The sequence below is a fragment of the Condylura cristata genome, unplaced genomic scaffold (assembly GCF_000260355.1).
Source record: "Condylura cristata isolate star-nosed mole 26May11 unplaced genomic scaffold, ConCri1.0 scaffold00008, whole genome shotgun sequence".
Classification (NCBI taxonomy): Eukaryota; Metazoa; Chordata; class Mammalia; order Eulipotyphla; family Talpidae; genus Condylura; species Condylura cristata.
The window spans coordinates 25,718,618-25,737,087 of NW_004567109.1; the positions used below are offsets into that span (position 1 = coordinate 25,718,618).

Sequence of the window (18,470 nt, forward strand, 5' to 3'; positions counted from 1 at the left end):
CTCAATGTTTTAAATTTTTTTTTTTTTTACAAAGAGGCTCCCTGATGGTACAAGTCTCAGCATTATAAAGCTACCCGCCGACACTGCAGCACAAGTTTGATTCCTGGCCAGGGAGCTAACCCACAGGGCACAGCAGACTTGTCTAGCCCCCTGTTCCCCTCTGCAGATCCTCAGTAGATCCTCCTATTCTGCTCCCCATTCTCTCTAGTGAATCCTCTAACCCCCCACACCTCTGGTCTACACCCCAGCTCTCATATGCATAAATAAATAAATCTTTTAAAAATTATATAAAGTAGGGCGATCTCCTTGTCCTCATCTCTGCCTGTGGAAATCATTCAAAATCCTCCAAGGCCCAACTCTATCACTATTGCTTGCAGAAGCCTTTCCCTTGGGCTTGTAAACCACTGCTTACACTGCTCTGGATCACAGGGCACATAATCACAGTATGCCAGAGATGCATGTCTAGCACTGTCACCTCCAGGACAGATAAACTGAGGTCTGTTGATACACGAGGAGGTAACTCGTGTAATGTCACAGATTTGAGGCAAAGCAAAGGGAAGAACCCAATTGTTTTTAACAGGGTAGCTGATAGCTCATTCAGTGTTCTTTCTTTTTACTTGTGTTTTCTCCTTTTCCAATCTTGGTACCCTGCCCTCAAGGCCCTCCTCCAATGCTGTAGACCTATTCCTTCTGTGCTTTCCAACAAGCTGGTCTCTCCATCAGAAAGATCACTTACTCCCTTCACTTCCCTATATTGCTCCTGCAAGATTCTCGCGAAGTGTCACCATCTTGTGAGACAGTCTCAATTTCTCTGTGTCACCATCTCGTGAGACCAAGTTTCTCTGAATGTCACAATTCTACTAATCAGCTCTGACCTCATTGTTCGCATGTCTCTCATCAAACTGCCTTCCTTTGAGCAAGTTTGTCTTGCTCATCACCTGATGTTCAGCACTTAGCTCTGTGCCCATTCTCAGTCAGTGCCCTCTAGACCTTTTGAAGGATGGGGGTGTTGGGGGAATGGTGCTGATGAGGTAAGGAAGAGCAAAAGGGAGTGGCTGTTGCTGGGCTAGATGCTGTGGAAGGACCTAGGCTGATATTAACTTTAAATGTAGGACCCTGACTCCGGTCTACCTGACAGTGCCTGTCTCTTAGCTGGAAAAAAAAATTTTTTTAATGATGCCTGCCATACACACTTCAGTGAGGTTTTGGTTGTGAGAATCCTATGAGGAAATCTGTGGGGAAACACTTGAAAAATATGAAGCAGCCTGCAACCTAAGACATTATCATTACATTTATTTTGCAGACATAAAGGCCTCTTATTTAATCTAGGAGGTTCAGAAAGGTTCTGCCCCCATGAGTAATGTCTAGAAAACAAGGGCACAGAAAAACCTTTTGTTCCTTTAATTTCCTGAAGCCCAATGCAGTAGCTCATACCACATTGTAAAATCACTGACATTTATAAATCTTTGAACATTAACATAGCTGGTGGTGCTTACTTCAGGACTACGGAGGAAAAAGTTTTTGGTCTTGGCTGAAAGGGAAAGGGGCCTTCACAGGAGAAAAAAGGCAGGGCAGTGTGGAGAACAACACTGACTATAGTGTTCAGAATCATCTTGAGCTTGAGATCCGGTTCTTACAGGAAATACTTCCAGAATAGATCTCAGAATGTTTATTTTGCAGTGACTTAATAAGAGCTTGAGCTCTGGAGTTATACTTAAACGCCAATCTCTGGTAGCAACTTATGTGGCTATTTCCCTAAGAATGTTCTCTTAACTGCGTGGGTGACACCAGCTGGGTCAGCCAAGAGGCTTAGATGGATGAATGTCTATGAAGGGCTTGCCACAGCACCCTTAAACATGTGATAGGCCTAAAGAAGATGGGCGCTACCCTGATCACATGCTAGGGCTCCTCAGTCTGAATCACTGGTGGCTTTTTTCATCAGTTTCCTATAGTGTGACCTGCTGACGGGTTGTTTCTCCCACCTTTACAGCTGGCAAAGGGCATGGCTTACATGTAAGGTGCCTACACCCACTTCTGTGGGGCTTAGCACAGGCAGAGCACAAGGCAGGCGAAGGACAAGTGAGCACAACCCAGCCAGGGAAGGGCTCAGCGGTTGAATGAAGATATTTGATGACAGTGGGGAATAGGGTCAATTGCCCGGAATGGAACGAAAGGGTCTTTGTCTCAGAAACTGGGTAACAGGAGCTCTGTCATTTTCTTAGTCCACTTGAGAAGTACCACCCATGTATCCGTAAACAGTATGCTATGGGATTGAATAAAAGAAATTCTGAGAAAATGTCACTCGAGAGGCAATCATTTCCAAAGTATTTTTATCCAATTTTCCCAAGATGACTAAACCCTACTATAGCACAAACAACAAATAACTTACCACCACAGTGAAATACTCTTATTAGAGAAATTTTTCAGAGTGGGCTTCAGTGAGTTTTTTCTTTGGACCTGTATTCAGGAGAGGCAGGTTCTGTGGAATTAATCTGCAGTCTAATTTCAGTCTTAGACAGCAGAAGTGATGGAATTAGATTTTGCTTAAAAAGCCTCAGGTTCTGTTTTTATTGTTGAGATAGAGAGGTTCTTGTTTGGTGCGTAAATTACAGGATTCTCATGATAACAGTCTAATTAATGAGTCTGTCAGTTAATGCACTAACATCCTCTGGTTTTTCAACAAGCAATATAAATTGTACCTATGTTTAATGCTCGGGTGAAGAACCAAGGGCTAAAGTTGAAGAGCTCACTTAAAGTGGTGTCAATAATTCTGTTACTTAGAAGTTTACAGCAATGAAATCTGCAAGCAGTTCTTGTTATATCTATTCAAAAAACTCAAGTCCAAAATGAGACCTATGGAAGCATCACAGCCACTTGCCTTAACTTAGACTGAAGAGCAATGCCACAGACCCCAGGGAACAGCTCAGTCACCATGTTGCTTCACCTGGGATGTTGTTTCATCGTTGATACCTCAGAAGACCCCTGCTGGGTTGGACTGTTAAGAGGTTCAAGTTTTTCTTTTCCAGTTTACATATCCAACTTTGAAATAAGGCAATGGCATCATCTTAACTTCAGCAGCACAACTTTCTCTCTCAAGGGAATGATGACTTTTTTCATTAGTCATCAGAAATAACAATTTAAAATTTAACTCCTAACAAGGGGGGATATAAAGGGAGCAACTACTGACATACTTGATAACTTAGATGGAACTCAAGGACATTATGCTAAGTGAAAATCAATTTCAGGACGTTATTTTCTGTGTTTCCATTTACATTAACATCTCAAAATGTCAGAATTCTAGCGACAAACAGATCATTGGTTGTCGGGGGTTGGTGTCTGAGGGTTGTTTGAAAAGGGGAACAGTTCACTTTGCTGACTGTAGTGGTGACTATACAAATCTACATGTGACAATACTGTCATAGTGCTGTATGCCAAAAAGTAAAATGAGAGTGTATAGAAACTTGTGAAACCTGGAAGGTCTGTGGTCTAGTTACTAATATTATACCCAATATCAATTTCGTGGCTGTGATCATTTCCTGTGGTTATGCAAGACACTGGGTTCCTGGGTAAAGGGTACACTTCAACTCTAAGTTTGTAACATTTTAGGAACCTAGAAGTTTAGCGTTTTTAAGTGGAGAATGATATGCTATTGCTGAGGACAAAAGAAATCAGACAATATACACATTTTTATTTAAGTTCTATTAAAAAATTAAAACATTTGAAAAACTCACAAAGTTTATAAAACACACACGTATCCAATAATTTTCTTATTCTGTGATAGCTAGTGCTGTATGTTGAAAAGATTGTATAAACATCAAACCCACCAGAATGTAAATATGCATCTTAATTAAAAGGACATATACACTATTTGCATAAGATTTTATTTTTAAAGTAAAACTTGCCCCTTAAGTTCAATAAGGGTTGACTCAGCTAATTTAGTCAGGGTCATGATAATGTTATTTCCCATTCTTTTAATAGATGCACAGACACAAAACACTAGGGAAAAAAGGCTTACTTTTCAAATGCACAGTATAAAATAGTCCAGAATCAGAGTTTACCTGAATTTGTTGAAATAAGTGATCTCAGGACTGGTTTTTAAAAAAACGTTTCAGTGACACTGAACAGAGAGGACTTAGCCCTCCCCCTGGCCAAACTTCTCATCAGGTCACTTGTTAAGGTCATTGCAATCAGCTTTTGCCAAAATTGGTGACCCCTAGAATGACTAGGAATCCCAAAACTACCCAAATATCTTCGTGAGACCTTCCCTCCTCCTACCAGGAGGGCAGGGAGCTAAATAAAGATTTAAAATAATTTTGGCAACTGTCTGAGATGCTTTATATCTAGGAAAGTGCCTACTGAGTTCATACTATTCATTTGCTTTAAACTTTCAGAAGGCCTCAAACTTTCAGGGAAAACAGGAATGTCCCTCTCATTTTCTTTCTCAGGATGCGGGGTAAACTCTGCTTTTCCAGTGTGGAGATTTACGGCAGGGCCTGGTTTCAGGTTCTTTAATAAGAAAGATGGGTTTCCATCCAACTGCTGTATTGCTTTTGGCTGAACAACTTCATTTGTAATATTTCTCAATACTGGCATGTCTGTGTAGGTTCCCATGGAGTCACAGTTATAGCAACTAATTATTTCACAGGCATTCCGTGAAGGCTCTTTCTGACGACCAAGTTGTTCAGGTATGGATGTAAGGTTCTGATTCAATAAATGTTCACTCTTGCTCTCCATATTGTCTGGGGGCTCCTCTTCATCTTCACTATTGTCACTGCTTTGTATGAGTCCATATCGCTTCATGTATTTTTTGGTTGCAAATGACATGTTGTTTGGTGAAATTAAACTAAGCCCCACTGTGCTTCTGTCTGTATTAATATGAAAAAGGCTAAAAGATGAGTCGCAGTTATTTTGGTTTGACCTAGACAGAGACAGCTGTGACAGCTGATTTTCATTTAAATATTTCAGAGCTATCGCATTTGCTTCCATGCTCAAATCCACACCATTGGGGCTTAAGCCACTCACGCCAACATTAGCAAATGACATGTAGTTTAATCCAGAGATCACTGCTTCAGGACTGATGCAGGCCAATACACTGAAAGACACAAAAGAGCAGGCTGTCACTGGTCTCGTTTGGAAACTAAACAGTGTTATTCTCAGTGTGTTCCATTTCGTGCAAGGATCAAAAAGCCTTCCGCTTTGGCCTTCAGGGTGCTTTTCATCAGAGTTTGATGGTTCAGATATATTCAAGAAGATAATATATGATTCACAGACCAAAAGAGGAACACACATTAGTTTTTCTGAATTTATACATTAGTCATGGTTTTAAGACCAAATACAAGGCCCCAAAATGTACACACCACTCAATAATGGTAAAGTTAAACATAAAATCAAACAGAAAATACCTGATAATATAACATTACAAGCTTTGGTGAGTATCTCAGAATGTTAAATTGTTCATAATTGAAGAGATCCCACCCATAACGAATGAAAAACATTAACAGGTCTCTGGATATACAGAGACTGTGTTATTATACATTAATTAATTTTCTTTCATTTGCTAATATATAATCTTGAATTCCTTTCGTTGACATTAACTCATTAACATTAATAGACTTTATATCAAATACATAGTTAACAGCTACTTATTTTTACTGATGCCTTACTATGTGCCAGATACTATGCTAAGCATTGTTATCTTATTAATCCCCATAGAGGATTTTCAGGATAGGCTCCCTTCAAATAGCTGGAACATGCTCCGTATTCCAACATCTCACACTTGCCCTGTTTTCATCTAAGTACTTACAAGTATCTGCATATGTAACTCACATTTCTATCTAGCTCCTCATGATCATCCATGAGGGGAGGATTTTGTCTTTTTCACTCCCTTGGTGCCTGTGGAAATACCTTGCACATAGTAGGCACTCAGTAAATATTTACTGAGTGAATAAAAGAAGTAGGTACTATTATTACCTTTACTAATATAGTTGAAAAAACAGCTAGTATGGGCAAGTTGAGATGAAGTGGCTCTGTAAATACTGTTTCATTATACTGTATAAAGCATTTTGCTGCTAAGATTTTTTCTGCTCCCTAAAAATGAGTGCTTTGTGTACTATCTGTTACGGTAAACACTAGTCTAGTAAACAGCATACTATGACTTGGCACAACATCAAAAGAAGAAATCTGGCCATCTTACATGTGCCAGCCACCTCTTGCAGTGCTACCCACACACAAAATCCAAATACCTGTCAAATATTTTCATTGTCATAAGCAACTTAAATTGTCAGCAGCTATTTCCAACCATAATGCCCCTGAAACCAGCGGTATCATCACCGAACAGTGGAATAGCACACTCTGCAATGGAGATCTCTAAGCAGCCCTTGCAGTTCCTCCTCAACCTTCCTCATGCATGTAATGTTTTGCAGACTACCATGATATGATGGAAGAGGTACCACCCGTTTATCTTAATGTGTTGACGTTATTCTCTTATTATACATTGGCACTGACTCTATCTTTTGAATGTAGTCTTTTTTTTTTTACTTCAGTTGCCCATTCCTCAAAATTATAAGCAATTTACAATCAAATCAGAAAACCTGAACAGATTAAAAATACAAATATAATAGTTGTAGAAAATATTAGTGTAGATAATTTGAAAAAGCTAATTAGTTTCTAATTCAAAATGATAAATATTTAGAAAATAGACCTAATTAGAATTAAGTTTTCTTTTACATAATGATCAAAGGAGCTCTCTTTTTTTATTTAATTCTTTTTAAAAAAATGTATTTATGCATACAGATCTGGGGTACAAACCAGAGGTGAAGGAGTGGTGAGAGGCTTCACCAGAGACAGAGTAGGGAGCAGAACAGGCAGATCGACGAAGTGCAATGCTGAGAGGAGCAGCCAGCAAGACAGTAGAGGTCTGCTGCGCCATGGATCAAACTCCCATAACTAGCTTGCAGTGCTGAGTCCTAACCCGTTGCACCACAGGGAGGGCCCAGGATCTCTATAAATCCATGAAGTAGTCAATATGTTGAGAAGGTTCTTCAAGCTGCATTGTCTTACATAGCTGGTTTTAATTTGAGGGATGGGGGAAATAGCATTGAAAACAAATCAATACTCAGAATAGATGTATATAAACGCCATGACACTAAGATGAAAAACAAAAGGAGGCCATTTCACTAACCAAATCCTAAAAGCCATGAGCACTATAAACTCCACTAGACTCTCATTTGCTGGGTAATCCTGAGAGGATGGGAGCACCCAGTTACAAGGGTAGGAGTCATATGCTGGCAACTAAGGAAAGCTCAAAAATTATTCCAATTTGGGCCCTCCCTGGTGGCACAACGGGTTGAAGTGCAGCACCATGAGGCTGTCCACGGCCACTGCAGCATGAGTTTGATCTCCAGTTAGGGAGGCGACCCCCGTGGTGCAGCAGACCTCTTCTGACCCATCCATCGCTCCCTTCAGCAGTGCACTTAGGTCAATCTGCCTGTTCTGCTCCCCACTGTCTCTAGTGAGTTGTGACCCCCTGCACCTCTGGCCTATACCCCAACTCTTTATGCATAAATAGATAAACATCTTTGGGGAAAAATTATTCCCATTTACTTAAAGATGAAAACCAACCCTGATTTATCTCAAATTCCATTAGTTATCTGCTACTTATCTACTATAATTAGAGAGCAAGGAAGTAACTGGTAAGCCTGCCTATGAGCTGTTTGGAAACCAAAAGATCACTCCTGTTGAGAATATGCCTATGGAGGCTGCTGCCAGACCATAAACTCACAATCACTGTTTCCCCTGAAGTCTCTAGGTGTGTCTGGGACCTTCCTTTTCTTGCTTTATTGCCCTTAGGCCATCTTAATCTCTGTAGTATTCTGCAATAGGAAATCAGAAAGGAAATTTTCTTCCTATTCGTTCAACTCCTGGTGGGAGGATCTACTCCTAGAGTCCAGAACTAGAACACAAAATATTTTGCAGGGACACAACGGCAAAGGACAGCTGGTTTACAAGAACTAGAGGGACCACAAGAGTTATAAGGGTCCTCAGAAAACTAAGCTACAATCCACTACACTGTATCTACAGAAAAACATGTCTAAAATTCTGAGCAACTGCTTTACAAACTTTTAGCATTTCAGTTACATTTATACCCATGTGTATTAGAAGATAAGAGTAAATACTATCAATAAGACAGAGGTACTAAAAATAAAGCATTTATTTTAAGTGTCAGTGATCACCTGAGTAGGTAGGATTTGCTCCGTTCAGGAACTGATTCCCTGAACTGCATGAAGTGCAATCAAGAGACAAGAGACAAGAATTCAGAGACATATAAAACTCAAGTCTTTCTGGAAAGATTACCACAAGAACATACTATAACTGGGAATAAGGCATTCTGATACAAAGTATCAATATTCTGGTGCGGGGTACAGGAAATCTTGACAAGAAAGTGACATTCAAGTTCAGTTTCGAAGGTTAAGAAGGATTCTGGCAAGATACTGGTGAAAGGGAATAATACCCCAGATAAAGTAGCAGCAAAGAGCCTCCGACTGTAACAGTGGCTGCGCTGGGCTTGGTAAGACTTTACAGCACACCATGCAGCGATGTGAACTGATCAGACAGGCTGAAAGGGTACTCCAAGCTTAAGATGTTAAGGTTACTGCCAAAATTCGACTTTTATGTGTTAGCGATCCAACAATTTCAAGTACAGTTTTAATCACAATAACACACAGTGCCAACTAATAGTAAAATAGAAATGATAAACAATTTGAGATTTTTTAAAAATCTAAACTAGCACAGTTCATTAAAAGGATAATTTTAACAAAGTGTAATTACAATACAGACTAAAAATACTGCTGATGCTATATACCTCATCATGGGCTTCTATAGCATATTATATCCTTCCTTTTCTTTTTTTTAATACACAATTTATATAAAGGATATTGAAATCTATTCCTTACTTAGTAAATAACGTATATAGGGAATTTCCCATTAAGAAGGCAATTTTTGTTTTTGAGGGTTTGTCTGCATCATTTAATTAATTGCTGTTTATTTGCTTTGGTGTTGTTAAGTTACACTTAATGTATACATCACAATACATGTCTTAGGGTGTATAAGAATATACTGTAATTGACAAAAATAAATGATCTTTATGTCTCCACTGAATTATAAACTCTGTGAAAGCAAAGTTTTTTTTTAAAGATTTACTGATTTATGCTTACAGAACTGGGGTACAGGCCAGAGGTGTGGTGGGTGAGAGGATTCACCAGAGACAGAGTGGGGAGTACAACAGGCAGACTGACAAAGTACACTGCTGAGGGGAGCAGCAGGCTGGGCAGAAGAGTTCTGCCATGCCATGTGGGTCAGCTCTCTGGCTGGGGATCAAACTCGTGCTGCAGTGCCTTCTGAGAACTTCATAATGTGGTGTTTTAACTTGTTGCGCCACCAGGAAGAGCCCGCAAAGATGTTTTTAACAGGTTATGTTGCATACCAAGACAGTATTCATAGCTGGTTCAGAGTAGTTGTTCAATACATATGTATTTAAATAAAATGAATGAAAGTGCTGTTGAAATAGTGAAAGATATATCCAGTAGAAGTGAGAAGTTTAACTTTCAGAAAGCAGTGTAGCAACGTTATAATTTTCTTCCCATTTTGACTTAGTTTCTCTATTTCTGAGACTCTATTCTAAGGAAATAATCCTGAAACTAAAAATTACAGTTCTGCAAAAAAGTTCATCATAACAATATTTAAAACAGCAAGAAAAGGGGCTCACTGGTGGTGCCAGTGGGTTAAAGCACAGCAATAAGAAGCTAAAACCACTTCAGCATGAGTTCAATCCCCGCCCTGGAGGTGAACATGGCATGGCAGACCTCTCCTGACCGGCCCGCTGTTCCCCTCAGCAGTGTACTTCATTGATCTTCCTGTTATGCTCCCCACTCTGTCTCTGGTGAAGTCTCTCACTGCCCCCGCATCTCTGGCCTGTACCCCAGTTCTGTATGCATAAATAAACAAATCTTTAAAAAAAAAAAAAACCAGCAAGAAAATGCAACCACCTAGACAAATCCTTTCCATTCTGTCCTGCTTCATCAGTTATTATATTCCCAGTAAAGATGATTCTTATAAAAACATGCCTATTTCCCAATGTAAAACCTAAAAACAACAGCAACAACAAAAAAACCTCTACAGACAGAGGTGGGGGAAAGGCATATATAACATGTTCAAAACATACAACAGAAAGCAGCAAAATATAAACCATAATCAGACCTCACTGAAAAAAATTAAACAGATGAACAAAACAGTGAAACACACATACAAACAACAAAAAAATTCCAAAGCTATGGACCTTGGAGTAGAAAAAGTAGGTTTAAAAATCATAGGTGTGTGGCCTTGAACACACTGATACTTAATTTCTTCATTCATAAAACAGGAATAAAAACAGTTTCTACACACCATAGTCACAAGAATTAAATAAAATACTGCATAAAATTCTAGCACAATTTCTGACACATTCTGAGTATTCAATGAATGGTTCCTACTAATACTTTAGAAAAAACAAAAGGAAAAGCAAAATTTAGTGGGTTTGATTGGTACAAACATATTTTTTGGTCAACTTTTCTAAATTTTCTGAAGTTTTGAAAATAAGCTTATATTACTTTGATAATGGGAACAAAAGAAATATCTAATTCTAATTCTAGAGCTCTATAATATTTTATGTAATTTATACCAGGTTATAAAACTTTCAAAAGTTTTCTTCATATAAAAATATAGCTATGTTATTGTAAAATTTCTGCCAGCCTAACATTCTAAGAAAATAGTCTATAATAGTAAATGAAAAATCCCATTTCATAAATGCTAGCATGTTTTTTAGAAGCCCAAATTATACAGACAGTAAAACTGTGTTTCCTAAAAAATTTATTTCTTTGGGTGTTATCAGTCCAAAAACATCTTCATTTTCTAAAATTCTAACCCTGAGCATAAATTAATAAATAATATAAATTATTAAGGTCTGAGCAGAATAATTTTGATTAAAACAATTTCACTAGTATCAAAAAAGCTTTACTTTGCATTTTATTCTAAGCATTCAAAACATGAATCAAGTTCATTACTGAAGATATTAACTGCAATATTTCATACTAAGACATTAAAATACAGTGGTTCCTAATGAAGACAAACATTACCTAAAACTAAAGTCTAAAGGCAGTAATATCAAAAAAGACTGCTGCAATAGATCTAAAATTTATTAAAACAAATTTTGAAGTTACCTGGCATGATCTGCTTTATGTGCATTTTTCTTCACTTTAGTGGGGGAATCAATTTTTACTCCAAGGTTTCGTAGTTGCTTAAGGGTTGCATTAAGAACACAATCTTTGTCCACTAAGCCTGAATCATGTTTTTTTTTCTTTGCATGGTAGACATTTTGAGTTCTGGTACATTCATGGCTTATAATTACTGCTTTAGTAGATGGTTGCTCAGTTTTTTTGGAGGAGTTATTTAACAGGTGATTCACTTGACCCTGATGAAAAGAAAAAGGTCAGATTTTAAAAAATCACTCTTAATCTTAGGAAACAAAAGTATAAATAATAGCAATAGTAAAGCAAGGGAAATGTAAAATAACATCCTAGAATGTTACTCTACAGAGTACAAATATATTTGCAAGTATTATGGCATTTTTATAAAAGAACCCTTCCTAATGAATTATTTCACCAGACTCTAGAGAATCCAAAACTGTTTTGTTCAGAACTTTCATTTTAAAGCCAACAGTTAAAATCATACTGAATATTTTCAAGTATTCTTACTTAAATACTTGAGAATATCTCAAATATTCTTACAATCCCCATTTTTAAAATGGTTGTTTCATTCACAAAATAGAACTTTATTTGAATTTGACTCCTTTATTTATGTAGTTGGAATGGGAATGCCCTGTGACCCTAATTCTGCCTTCCTGACATAAAAGCTATTTCCCTCCAGTCAGAATCTCCTCTGTCACTAGGTCCACGCAGCTCCCAGGCTCTCAAGGCAGAGACTGCCATATGCATCTTTTCATTTTCTCCTTTCCTTACTCAGTTTTCTTTGTTAGAGTAAGCTAAGTATATTCAATAAAAACCTGTTTATTTGAACAGAAATCAGTAAATATTATAATATTCCACTACTTTCGAATTTTCAAACTCCCCGTAAAATCTTGCTTACTCTCTCTGGACTAACTTTAGTTTTAATTTGGTACAATATCAACACATATTTTAAAATTGGGCTTTTGTTCTGTTACCTAACTACCTGATGTCTGGCATTTTACAGAAAACTGCTGAGTTAGGTTATCGTGTCTTATGAAACAAATGATATGTATCTTTAAATCTAAAAAAAAAATCCTTTTATTATCGAAGTACTCACTATTTGAGGCTAAGAAAGATTTTAATGATATGCCCTATACTAAATAATTATCTCACAAAACTTTAAATGCTTCACATTTTCTTACCAATAAATCTTGATATATTTTCTGATTATCTGATGGTTGATGAGGCAAAGATTGTATAACTGGCTCAATTTTTGGTTCCCCTGATGCTACAGAGTTGTTACTGGCGCCCTCTGTTGGTCCACACTGCAAACACATGCTTGCATTCTCTGCCAGCAGGGAATTCGGAAAGAACACAGGCACATCAGGCTCTTTTCTTTCAAGTGGAGAAGAGCTGCTGAAAGGAATGTATGTGTTAGTTACCAAGGTATTAACATGTATTTGAAGTGCAGTAACATCCACCTGTATATTTATATATGATATCTTAGCAAAATAACCTGGTGGAAGCTGAAATGGCTAGGGATGTAATTACAATAAGATGGACTACGTGTACATAATTTTTAAAACTGACTATATATATAGTGGTCTGCTAAACTATTCTCGCTTCTGCTTGAAAATTTTTGTTATTAACAAGGACGCACCCTGGTGGCATAATGGGTTAAAGCACAACACTATGAAGCTATAGCAGCCACTGAAGCACAAGTTCAAACACCGGCCAAGAAGGTGACCCACGGACATCAGGGAGGCCATTCCAAAGTAATGTAGATCCTCTACAAACTGGAAACAAATCCAGCAAATATTCTGGTAACTACTGTTCCAGAACTAAACCCAAAAGATTTAGTCATATGAATATCTGGAGAAGAGTTGCAGGTAGTAACATGTTAAGTGTAGCAACTTCATAAATGGGCACTGATTGGAGGAACAATTTGGGTGAGCCTCAAGATAAGTCCATGCTTTATTAGGAATAATTAAACATATTTAGAACACAGAGGAATAAACTGTGGTTTATCTTTGACTTCTGTATTTCCAGAGTTAAGGGATTTTTCCTGAAATAGTTTTTAAGTCAATCTTCGAAAATCTCTCAACTTCAGAAGCAGATCTGAGTTAACCAACAGAATACAGTTAATTGCTTTTTCAGGGCAATTAATCAGCTTTATTGATTCTAACACATAATTAGATGTAATGCTAATCTTTGTTCATCATAATACACTGATTTGGATAAAAGACTATCTCTAGCATTGCCCTCGGTAGTTCTGGTGCTTCTCTAGGATTCTTTGCGGACACCTGGTCTGGCTCGTGCTGTGGTTCCCACTGCTAAGTACTCACACATGGCACCAAGGCTGTACTCTCTCAACAGCCTGTGAAGGATAAATTTACTTGCCTTACAGCATGATTGGCAACTGGTTGCTTTTTGTGATTATAATGATATGTGGTATTTATAGAGACTTCCTATGAAACAATCCTTATTTTTCTCTAGAAATCATGTTTCAATATACCTAGTAATAACATTCCACATTAGAGTCAATATTTAAATTTTTGTTTTAAACTTAAATCTTTTAACATTTGAAATCTTTAATGTCTTGGCTCTTTTCTTCTTTTTAAGCTTTTGATTCTGCTTGCTTAGATACCAAGACAGATATTTTTAAGATCCTAAAAATGCAGCATGGCAGATTACAGGACGGGCTCTAATGCCAGACTGTCTGGATTGAATTTTAGCAATGTGTCCGACATGAGCAGGTCTCATAATTTCTGGCTGACTCAGTTTTCTCACGTGTAGAGATAATTGAAGTACCTAGCTCACAGGATAGTTGTGAAGACTTATATATGAAAAGCACTTAGAATAGTGCCTTATGTAAAGACTATTATCGTTACCTAAATTAAAGGTGGAATAATGCAAATATAGTAACTGACACAGACTCTTAAAATTTATAATCATTTGTATAATAAAAATTCCTCCTTGGTACAAGTAATTTCACCAAAGCTATAAAATATCTAACAGCTACATGTCTGCCTCTACATTTGTGTTTTGGTGTTTTCACTAAGTGGAATTCACTAGGTTGCTTGATGATAAAGGTTCAATCTGATGTTTGGGGGACAAGGAGAAAGCAGCAGGAAAGAACTAACAACTATGGATCACTCCCCATGTACACCAGAGACTCAGCAAGGTCCTTTATATCTCCTTTAACCATATCTCATTTTTCTCAACCAGAGAGGTAGGTTTTCCAATTTTATGGATGAGGAAACCAGAGCCCAGTGGTTAAGAAATTTGCCTCAGATAAATTTTCTGTTTTTATGAATTTGACTTTTTTAATAACTTGTATAAGTGCAATCTTATAGTTATCTTTTCATGAGTATTTTGTTTTACTTAGCATAAAGTCCAAGTTTATCCACACTGTAGCATGTGGCCAAATTTTCTTCCTAAGGCTGAATAATATTCTGTTGTATGTATATGTTACACTTTATCCACACATATATCAATAGGAATTTCAGTTACTTTAATGTTAGGTTATTATAAATAACGCTCTTGTGAACATGCATGTGGGGATGGCCACTTTCAAGTCCTTTGGATATACACCCAGAATCATATGGTAGTGCTATTAAAGTTTTTTTTGGAAGTCCTATACTGTTGTTTTTTTTATGGTGGTAACATCATGTTAAACTTCCACCAACACTGTACAAGGGTTCTGATTCAACTACATCCTTGCCAACAATTGTTATTTTCTGTTTGTTTTTTTTTTTAAATAGTAGTCATCCCAATGGGGGTGAAGTGACATCTCATTGTTTAACATTTATGTTTCTTTCATGATTAATTAAATTGGACATCTTTTCATTTGCCTGTTGGTCTTATCATCATTGGAGAAAAATGTCTTTTGCCCGTTTCTAATAAAGTTATTTGCCTTACCCCCTTGGCTACCAGACAGGCCTACCATTTAATAGTTGCTACCTATTTAATGTACCGAATGTAAACACTAAAACAAATTGTACAATGTAATTTCCCTGCAGGTCTTTTGAGGTTAGGATAAATTTGCTTGTATTTTTCCTGCTTTAAATTCAGTTTCACTGTTAAGGAATGGTATGGATCTCTTCAGGGTAACCTAAAGAGCTCCTTCCTTATTTTAAGACCAACATGTCATTGTGTCTGAGATACAAATGGCGATTACAGTAATCTCTACTTATAGCCTTTATTGTTTATTAATATGTGTGTATATAAACACACACAATGTCAATTTTTGCTTTTTTCCTTCTTTAGGATCTCTGAATTCTTTGCTTTTACTTGAGTAAAAGGAACTTAATATAGAACTCTATCTTGCTTGAAACATTTAACTTTGAAATTTTTAACAGAAAAGTTCAAGAAATAGTATTCAGGCCAGTTTTTCCTAATGTTAACACCTTATATAACCATAATAAAAATATTAAAGCCAGGAAATTAATATCAGTAGAACATACTAACCTGCAAATCCCAGTTTGTTATACAAGTTTTTTCAAGTTTTTTCAGTTTATACAAGCTTTTTCAGTAATGTCCCACTTTGTAGTTATATCTCCTTAATCCAATCTATGACAGACCAGTTTTTTCCTTATCTTTCATGATCTTGACACATTTGCCAAGCACTAGTCAGCTATTTGGTAGGCTGTTACCTAATGTGAATTTGTCTGATACTTCCTCATGATCAACTTGGGAATTTTTGCAAGAATGTCACAGAAGTGGTGATCTGAACTTCTCAAAGCACCGTATCAATGGGTCATTTATTTTGTTAATCTTGATCACTGGGGTAAGGTGATATCTGCCATTTTTCTTCACTGTAAAGTTATATTTTTCCCTTTGCACTTAAATACTTTGTGGGAGATACTTAGAGGCTCTGCAAATATCTTCTCAAGTACTATCATTATTTATTTTGCTTCTCAAATTGTTTGTTTTGGCCCACCGGGAGCTCATTCAGATTGCCATGTTTCTCCTGAGAAAGCCCAGAGAGCATGTTCTTATTTTCTGGCAGCGTAAGATGTTCCATGTTCATCTTCTATTTTCCCTGTCCCAGCTAGACAGACACCAGCAGCAGTCGTATCAGAGAACAGTATTTAGAAACCAAGATCTGGGTACTGGGTATACTCTTAGCTTCCTTGCATCTGGGCCTCTGCCCCTGCCTCTCAGCTAGAGGTATGTGTGTGTATATATATATATATATATATATATATACTAACTCCTACATCTATATTTACTTCTCTGTATATCATATCAGTCCTCTGTATCCAACTTCATACCCCCTTTTAATTTATTTCACCAGGTGTTAGAAAATTCTCATTTTATGTATACTATACTTGTACAACACTACTGTGTACATTAAGCACTTTAAGATAAGATTTACTGGAGTATATTTGTTTACAATTTTATCTTTAGCCTCATAATATCCCATGAAAAATTTTCCCTCACCAATTATTTAAGTTCTTTCCTCCCCCATTCCTTCATGTGGTTGTATCATTTGTTTGTAATAACATTAGTCAGAACATCAAAAAAATATTAGAATTTAAAAAGAAAAAAAGAAGTAGAGAAGATATTGAATCAAGGAAACCTTACTTGGACACGGAAAGTGGCTGATTAAATTCTTCTTCTACAGCAATGTTGCTCTCTTCAAAACTGGGAATATCAACTGCTTTTAATGAAGATGCACTACCTGGAAGACTTGTGACTTCATTATTAATATGAACAGAAAAATTCATGTCCTCACTGGAAATCTTGGTATCATCTTGTTTCAGCTGAGGTTCAGGCTCTTGATCATCACCTGCTGCATTCCAAAACAAGCTAGCACCTGCAGGTTAAATGATTTAACAGAGAAACAAACATTCAACTACAAAAATAATTCTTTGCCAAATCTTTGTTAAGTAAGACCAGCTATACTATTTTAACACAATTACTTAGAGCTGCTCTTAGTTTATATTTCCTTAAAAATGACAGGGAGAGGCCCTCCCTGGTGGCGCAGCGGGTTAAAGCACAGCACTGAGAATCTGAAGCCACTTCCGCATGAGTTCGATTCCCGCCTGCCGCCTGCCCCGGAGAAGACCACATGGCGAGCCAGACCTCTCCTGGCCTGCCCGCTGCTTCCCTCAGCAGTGTACTTCGTAGATCTGCCTGTTCTGCTCCCCACTCTGTCTCTGGTGAAGCCTCTCACCGCCCCTGAGTCTCTGGCCTGTACCCCAGTTCTGTATGCACAAATAAATAAATAAATCTTTAAAAAAAAAAAAAAAATGACAGGGAGAGGTAAAAGGCAAAAAGTCATAAAATGGGGTGGGGGAGGGCATTGAGAACTCTGTCTCTTAAAGAAGTGAGGCTCTCTGATTTACATATTAAGGTTCTGAATACAAATTTGGGAGTCTGTGTGTTTAAAACTGCTATTCTGAAAAACAGGTAAAAATATATAAAATACAAATCCCAAGCCCTCCCTGGTAGTGCAGCAGGTTAAAGCACAGCACTATGAACTATCACATCCAGCATGAATTTGATCCCTGGAAAGGGAGCTGACCCACATGGCTTGGTAGACCTCTCCTGACCTACCCGCTGCTCCCCTTAGCAGTGTTTTCCAGTTCATCTGCCTGTTCTGCTCCCCACTCTGCCTCTCACCCTCCATGCCTCTGGCATGTACCCCAGTTCTGTGTGCATAAATAAATCTTTTAAAATAAATAAAATACAAATCCCCAGGTTCTCTGACTGTACAATATTTATTAGACTATAAAAGGGAACCACAAAGCAAATGTAGTATTAGACAAGGATTTCTAAATCAAACGTTTCCTAAATTCTATGGATTAGCTACACAATTATTTTCATGTATTATTTGCTTGCTGTTTTACCTAGCTTCATTATTTCTGTTAAATCAGAGATTTAACAGATTATATTTTTCTAATACTCCTAAGAATAAATATATCTATAAAATATAAAATATTCAGGGCCCTCCCTGGTGACACAACGAGTTAAAACAGCACTATGAAGCTATCTGTAGCCACTGCAGCATGTCAAGTGTTCAATACCCCGCAGAGAGATGACCCACATGGTGTGGCAGACCTTTCCTATCCTGCCTGCTGCTCCCCTCAGTAATGTGTTTCATTACATCTGCCTGTTTTGCTCCCTACTCTGTCTCTGGTGAATCCTCTCACACCCTGCACCTCTGGCCTGTACCCCAGCTCTTGTATGCATAAATAAATCTTA

The 18,470-nt window shown here is 37.5% G+C and overlaps 1 protein-coding gene across 1 annotated transcript in view; it reads right to left on the minus strand.

Annotated features, from left to right (window-relative positions):
* Positions 1–3,802: 3,802 nt before the first annotated feature.
* Positions 3,803–18,470, minus strand: part of STIL (SCL/TAL1 interrupting locus) — a 37,473-nt gene continuing 22,805 nt past the window's right edge. Inside the window, exons 16-19 of the mRNA XM_012722180.1 lie at positions 16,848–17,079; positions 12,461–12,674; positions 11,253–11,503; positions 3,803–5,092 (exon numbers count right to left, since the gene is read on the minus strand). Coding sequence (XP_012577634.1) covers positions 4,303–5,092; positions 11,253–11,503; positions 12,461–12,674; positions 16,848–17,079 — 1,487 coding nt within the window. The 3' untranslated portion in view covers positions 3,803–4,302. The remainder of the gene's footprint in view (positions 5,093–11,252; positions 11,504–12,460; positions 12,675–16,847; positions 17,080–18,470) is intronic.